This window comes from Lolium perenne, chromosome 2 (assembly GCF_019359855.2).
Source record: "Lolium perenne isolate Kyuss_39 chromosome 2, Kyuss_2.0, whole genome shotgun sequence".
Taxonomy (NCBI): Eukaryota; Viridiplantae; Streptophyta; class Magnoliopsida; order Poales; family Poaceae; genus Lolium; species Lolium perenne.
Genome location: NC_067245.2, coordinates 252,658,792 through 252,666,682, shown reverse-complemented (window position 1 = coordinate 252,666,682; position 7,891 = coordinate 252,658,792). Strand labels below are relative to the sequence as shown.

At 43.7% G+C, this 7,891-nt stretch overlaps 1 protein-coding gene across 1 annotated transcript; it reads right to left on the bottom strand.

Annotated features, from left to right (window-relative positions):
* Nucleotides 1-304: 304 nt before the first annotated feature.
* Nucleotides 305-6,449, bottom strand: LOC127330584 (probable cytokinin riboside 5'-monophosphate phosphoribohydrolase LOGL2). Its single transcript, XM_051356744.2, has 7 exons — nucleotides 6,204-6,449; nucleotides 5,686-5,783; nucleotides 5,488-5,518; nucleotides 4,175-4,274; nucleotides 923-993; nucleotides 656-799; nucleotides 305-577 (listed from the first exon to the last, which is right to left on the bottom strand). The coding sequence occupies exons 1-7, from the start codon at nucleotides 6,363-6,365 to the stop codon at nucleotides 431-433; spliced, it is 753 nt and encodes a 250-aa protein (XP_051212704.1). The 5' UTR covers nucleotides 6,366-6,449; the 3' UTR covers nucleotides 305-430.
* Nucleotides 6,450-7,891: the final 1,442 nt, after the last annotated feature.

Genomic DNA, 7,891 nt, shown 5'->3' with positions numbered 1-7,891 from the left:
AGCGAAGAAGAACTAGTGCCGCCACGATCTTGTCCACATATGTAGCATTCCGAGACCACCAAGCTCTTTTGCACAGCACGCCGTCTTCTAATTTACTTTGCATTAAGCAGTTAGAATTTGGAACTGATACATTTGGGAGTAGTGCTACGTACCACACAAATTCCATGTTACTCAGATAACATCCGAATCCTAGTTCTTTACCTAATAGCTTGCACATCAGAAACAGAAGATATTTGACCTAATACGTACATCAGTAAATCAAAGATCAATCAACCGTTCCCAACACTAGCTAGTAGCCCTCTACCGAAGTCACAGGAATAAAAACAGTAATGCCAACGCAATGTGGTTTCGGAGTGCTCTTGATTCGCACAGTTTGCGCACACAATGTACGCAAGTTTAGAGTCTCGCCACTTGGGCAAGTCTTCTTCACTCATAGTATGCTGCCTCGCTGTGCTGGGATGATCGCCTTGCCTTCGTCCAGCGACGGTATCTCGAAGCTCTTGCAGCTGCTCAGGTGTTCTGTTGTCTCCCACTTCGCCTTGGTCACGACTTCTTCCTCGTGCCGAGGAGAGTACTCCTGCAAACAGCTGCTTCAAATGCATGCGTTGTGATGATGGAAGAAGCTATCGATGCCAGGTGAAGAACATGTAGATACCTCGAGCTTGTCGAGCAGTTCGTCGGGCGTCGGAGCCAGCACGATTATGTGGCGAGCGGTGGGCATGACGAACCCTTCCTCCACGGCCTTGTCAATGAACGACAGCAGCGCGTTGTAGTAGCCGTCCACGTTCAGCAGCCCAACCTGTAACGTACATTTCGCGACAGATCGAGTAGTTTATGCGTCAGACAGTGTGTGGCTTTCCGTCCGTGGATCTCCACTACATGTGCGCAGGTGCGCGATACAGAATACTAAGAACGTACATACCGGCTTTTCGTGAATGCCAAGCTGCGCCCAAGTGATTACTTCTAGGAGCTCTTCAAGTGTTCCGTACCCACCTGCAAGATCGAAATAAGGGATGCTTACTTGAGAAAATACTACATACGTTTTAAAATAATATCTAGTTTTTGTTCCAAGTCAACTAATTTAAGTTTGATCAAATTTTTAGAAAAATATGTCAACATTTGAACCATAAAATCTAGTTCAATACTTTTATGTCAACATCATCAACCTAGCAAAAATTCTTGAGAGCTTTGGAGAGGTCACCGATCTTTACACTAACTTCCAAAAGAGCTCGTCGTTCCTATCCGGTGTGATGGGTTTAACCTTGACAACATTCTTGAGGGCATCCCGGCTACTAAAACTTCCTTCCCCTTTAAATACCTCGGCCTACCGCTTTCGGTTTGGCAACTTAAGAGGGTGGATTTCCAACATCTTGAAGACAAATGCTCCGGGAAGCTTCCTACTTGGGGAGGCAAGTACATCACCATGGCCGGCCGCATGGAGCTTGTTAGATCCGTCATCACTTCGCAAGCCACCTACTAGCTCACACCTCTTGTCCTACCGCCGGGCACTATAAGTTTCATCAAAAAAATCGAGAGGGCCTTTCTTTGGTCGGCTAAGGATACAACGACCGGAGCCAAATGCAAAGTGAATTGGGAAACGGTGTGCCGCCCCAAGAAGCTTGGAGGGCTTGGTGTCATGAACTTGGATAAATTTGCCATGGCCCTTCGTCTTCGTTGTCCTTGGCTCGAGTGGAAAGATAGTTCTAAAATTTGGGCGGGCTCCAAAAACCCTTGCTCCAAAGAGGATATGGAAATTTTCTACGCCGCAACCACCATTACCATTAGTGATGGTCGCAAGACCCATTTTTGGGAAGCCCCTTGGCTAGACGGGAGCAAGCCCATCGACTTAGCTCCGCTCATCTTTGCTTCTTCAAAAAGGAAATCTTGGAATGTCAAAAAAGCATTAGAAGATAATGCTTGGGTGCGCATGATCAACCTTGATGAGAGCTTCACCATGGACCATCTCACATAATTTTTGCCTTTATGAATAAAACTTCAAGACGTGCATCTACATGACGAGGCCCCCGATGATATTTCTTGGAAGCTCACGGCCAATGGCCGATACTCGGCCAAGTCGGCCTATCAATTGCAATTTAGAGGTTTGGGCTCCTCCTAAGGTCAAGTTCTTCGCATGGCTTCTCACTTAAAATAGGGTTTGGACCGCCGACCGGCTTCAAAAGAGGGGGTGGCCAAATTGCGGCTTGTGTCCCCTATGTAAGCAAGTGACGGAGTCGGTCAATCATCTTTTCATCCATTGTCGGTTCTCCGTGCGACTTTGGTGCTCCGTGCGGGATTGGCTTGGCCTTCCCAACTTGCAACCGAGCCAATGGGCGGGTCTTTCCATCAACTCTTGGTGGGACTATTTGACCACCAATGTCGGTCATAGTCGCAAAGCCCGTGGCCTCCATCTCCTTGCTTGTCCTTTGGGAAATTTGGAATGAGAGGAATGCGAGGGTCTTTCGCAACAAGCATGCCCCACATGTGGTTATTCTTCAAAATGTTAAACGTGAAGCCCGCTTGTGGGCTTGCGCGGGAGGAAAACACCTTAGAGATATTTTGTCGGGAGAGTGATCCCTTTGTACCGCGGTTTAATACCGCTTTGTAAGGACTATCTTGTCCAAAAACTTCTTCTTAATTAATAGATTGAGGCAAAGTTTTTGCCTCCGTTTCAAAAAAAGAAATTATGTAACAAATTTTGCGTTTGCTCCATTACAACCCTCTCCCGCCAAGCTCGACAGACTCAAACACACATACATGAGATCGACATCCCTTCATAATTAAGGGCATTATGACTTTTTAAACACTAAACAGCTATACATAGCCCTATATAAAACCTGTATGGCCCAACTTATGTAGCGTACACATAGGTAGGAGTAGTATGCATGTATTTCATTGTCAGCTCATCGGCAACGACTTTGTTGGGTGGTGGCGATCGGCCCGACGGGCAGGACGCATGACAAGGCGGTGCTTGCCGACCACGCGGCATTGTGAGGTGGTCCAGGCCAGCACGAGCCTCGACAAGGCCTCACAGGTGCGTGCTGGTAGGGGTGGAGGTGGCATGCAGGCCGGATGGCTACACGATGGCGCGGTGTGCGGCTGGATAGTCTAGCAGTGTTTTCGCTGGCCAGCCTGGCGCATTGAGAACAAACATGTGCGGTGACTTGTTTGGCATGGCACGACCTTGACAACGACGACAATGACCGGTGTTCGGGCGACCGCCCTCACCAGAGCTGGTGACGAGGAGGAGCAGTCGGCCTCGACGTGGGATCAACTCACCAACGAACACGATCTCTAGCGAAGTAGGGAGATGAGATCGGGGTGTCAATAGACCACGATCGCCAGGAGAACACAATCGATGGGGAGAGATGAGATCATGCCAGGTCTCTATACGGTATACAGTATACCCATACGTGGATACAGTCATACAGAGCATGGATACAGGCTTAGGAGGGCTCACAATCAATTAAATTAATTGGCTAATTACCCGAAACTTAAGTTGAGTTTGGGGGAGGGGTTGTGTTTGAGCAAGCCTGTAAATTTTCGTACTATATAAATTTGACGCTGCGAATGGTGACATATTTTACTATAAATTTAGTTAAATTTAAAGAAGTGTGACTTAGGAGAAACATAAAACAACAATTATTTCGAAGCAGAGGAGTAGCAAGTGAAGGATTCAGTATCTGTTGAGTGAAAAATGATTCATAATCTCTTCTTGATTTTTATGTGACTATCAAATGTGGATTTGGCTTGTTCAGAAAAAAAAGTTAATCAAGGTGATTTTGGTCAAATATCTTCTGTTTGTACCAGAAAGCTTCTGTCGAGCTCTTTAATGCAGAGCGCATGCTTATGTCCCAGTCCGGGCCTCACACACAAGTAATTGGGCTGGACCGGAAAGTCCAAAATATTCAGCTGAGCCAACAAGACAGCAGCAGCAGCAGAATCGCAGCCCATGCATCCCCCACAACCGGACTGGCAAGGCCAATTTGTCAGGTCAAAGTCAAAACTTTTGCACGCATCTGTCCTAATCATGCTGTTTTGCTCCCACGTTTCCACTAAACCATTCATTATCCCATAGCACGGCCGGTAAAGTTGAGAAAGCCACGGTAAAAAGCTAGCAAATCTGCATGCCGACTGAAGAAGTTGGTAGAGATTTGTAGGCGGTGGGAGGACTAACCAGGGAGTGCTATAAAGGCGTCAGATTGCCTGGCCATCTCAGCCTTCCTTTGGTGCATATCTGCCACTTCCTTCACCTCCCCCACTGTCTCACCTGTTATCTGCACCCACAGGCAAGCATCATACAGATGCTTCAATCAATGGATGCATTTTATCTATAGTTAATAATCAAAGAGAAGACCACATCCATCTCTCTGCTTCACCAGAGGGTCAATGCAACTTTGTGCTGATAGTATATTGTAATGAGAGGAATGCATGTGCATGCTAGCAAGGTTCAGGAGAGATATACTCATGATGCTGTTTTGGGGGACAAAAATACATGGGGGGCATTTTTTGGATTAAAAATTTCATCATCTGCAGCTTAAAGGCTTATGAAGGCCTTAATTAAGAAAAAAAGAGCAGCCACCAGAAGCAGCAGTCAAGATCAGCAAGATATCACCTCTAAGGGAAAGGGAAACAAGATTTCATGAACATTCCATGCATGTGATCTTTCTTCAAAAGAGAGGAGATAAGATTGCAACCTTTCTTTCCCACTACCAAGAGAGATAAACAAGCGGTTTCTAGCACAACTAATTTTTTGCGTACTTTAGTTATAACATATAAGCTATGGAACCTTAGAAACAAAACATTGTGATACAAAATGCTGATCACTCATCCGGTCTTTATTTTGTTTTCACAACTAATCTATTTGTGCAAGTTGATTATGTTTACTACTCCCTCCCTTTCATATTAGTTATCTCAAATTTAGATGTATTTATATACAAAATATATCTAGATACATCCAAATCAATAAAAACTAATATGAAAGGAAGTATTCTGTAGTCGTATTTTAAGTCCACCAATTGCATCTTCCTAGCATGTGAAACTGTTATGTCTATAATGTGTACAACTGTATTTATTTTATTCTTGTATTTGTACATTTGATTTTTCAAAATGTGTTTGGTGTGCGGAACTTTTAAGATACACCAGTTGCATGAAATGTAACTGATCTTTGTACTACTGAAAATATGCTATGATAAAAGTTACCTTCCATATTTTATATTTTCTACCTTTATTTGGACGATTGTTTTTAATTGATATTTTAGTCAACTGATTATTTGTGAAACTTCAGTCACTCCTCACTATTTGTACCCCTAGCTCAACTATGTGCTCAATGAGGGTCACCAAAAATGTGATAAATAATGTGGTTTCAAAGGAAACAGAAAACAAGGGTGGAATTAATCATAATGGATGAACAATGATGTTAGTATGGGAATTATGGCATGTGATTAAACAATGGCACAGATGTTGGAAGGTGGAGGCATGCATAGTTACCTCTCTAGGCATAAGGGTCTTGGGAATCACCCTGCATAGGGACAGCAAGATGACAAATTATATAGCATTAGCAACTGAGGAAGCGACCCATCCGACTCTGTTTTTTTGCTTGCCATCTTGCCAAGTCTCGAACTATTCTTTTCATGCGGCGCAGCAGTATATGTGCTGAAGAATAAACCATAATGAGTGTTTACATACCCAATGACATGCCTGCCCCCGCTGTAGACTGCTTGAGAGACCAGACCCATTAGCCCCACGCTCCCTCCTCCGTACACCAGATCGATGTTCCTTGCTACCTGGTGAAACAATAGCGACAAGGAAAGTTAATGGGTAGTAATCTAATTCGCTGCCATGCACCTACTGATAGTCTACTTTGGCTTTCCTAGGAGAGTCAATGCCAGGAGTTGGAGAGAAACAGACAAATCACAAAAACTTGAGAGAAATTCAGCAAATGCAGGTACTGACGACTGCGAAGTCGTATATTGCATCTTTCATGCACCCATGAAAGGAAAAAAAATGAAATAGAACAATGGAAGAATCTAATAGTGTCCCAACAGAAAATAGAACACGGTATATCAACTAGCTAGAGTTTGCAAAGTTTAAAAGAAGCTAGCTGGAGTATTATGAAGAGCGAGTTCATAGAAACTAGCTAGAGTGGAGAAATGATGCCAAAAACTATGTAAAACTAGGGAGAACCTAGGAAGATGAGTACGCACCAGCTCCTTGCCAAGCTCAACGGCAGCATCCTGGTAGATCGTCTTCTTGCCCTTGCTGCTCCCACAGAAGACGCATATCCTCCTGAACCGAGACGCCGCCATCACTTGCACTCTAGCCTCTACTGATTCCTCCTTCATCTCCACCTCATCTTCTCTGTCCATTTATACCCGGCAGCTTGTATGCATGCTAATCTCTCGCGAGTCGCAACAATGAAGAAGAGATCCCACTACAGCCCACACACTCATTGCGCCTCATCTTGGCGGTTTATATATGTGTATCTTGCGAGCTAGGTCCCATCTAAGCTCCTTATATTAATGTTGCGCGGTAACTTCTGATCGAGTAGACTAGCTAGTGTGTTATTCTACCTGAGCTAGCTGGATGTAATTGTTTTTGGTGACACGATATGATTGGCTCACAGGAGATTAAGAACCAGTATTACAAAATCAGTTGGTCTCTTCTCTATGATGTTTGTTTAAGTAGCATATATCGTACTACTAGTACGAGTCTACAATCTCCATTAAACTAGACATGAGACACTTTAGGTTTTCTCTAGTGAGACCGTGCAGTGCATGCTTGCAACTGAGATGACCACAAACATGATGTCGGCTACGGCCTATATATTACTGTAAATGTTAGGGCTTATAAACAAAATACCGGACAGACTTCCTTGCAAAGGGAAGAGATGCAGAAGCATGCTAAGTTGCTAACAAGCTGCTGTATAGCTCAAGGAATCCTTCATGCCTGAATATGTAACGCTAACTCATCAGCGCAGTGGAAATAGTAGTATATACATATGCAGGCATACTCATTACAAGCTCAGGTAGCTTATGTATCCAACATTCCATCGCCACGCCATGGTAAGGTGCACTCCACCCGAGTTTTTTCCGAAACGGGGATAGTAACCCCGGTTTTTGCATCATGATGATACACACGGCTTTTTATTAAAAAATATTCAAATTCAGTATTGTGTTACAACTCCAACATCAGAATGATACAAAAATCATCAAGCGAACAAAAAAGTATAAAACTACCCTGACAACTCAAAGTAGTCTCCTATTGTGACACCAGCTAGCCTGGCACCGAATATCCTGAGCGACCGTCTGGAGCCGAGTGCATCCAGAAACCATGATATCCCGCTGTCCCTCCGGCGATAGGAGAGCCCAAAGTTGGACCCAGTGAGACACCATATGGATAACCTGCAAAAAGTGAAAGGATTGTTTTTTGTTAAAGATGATATCATTTCTGACCCTCCATATAGACCAACACAAGGCAGAAACCCCAATACGGATAAAAGCATTCGATTGTCTATCTACTCCATTCAGCCAATTACCAAACATATTAATAATATTGGTTGGAGGAGGAAGATCATATGTGAAATTTACTATGCGCCAAAGAAGCTTAACTAGAGGACACTGAATGAAAAGGTGTTGAATAATTTCCTCATCTCCACAAAAACACATTTCATGCACCCATTCCACCCGAGTGTCTCATCAAAATCCATGTTTTACTTATGTTGAAATCTATTTGTTTTTGTCTTCCAAATGGACGAAACATGTAGTGTGCCTGTCTTTAAGAAAAAACTTCGTAATTTTTACAGACAATACAAACTTAAACCGATGGAGTTTATTTGTAAGATCCTCATTTTAGATATTTATGGTGTAGATAGACAATGTAGATAGACAATCTA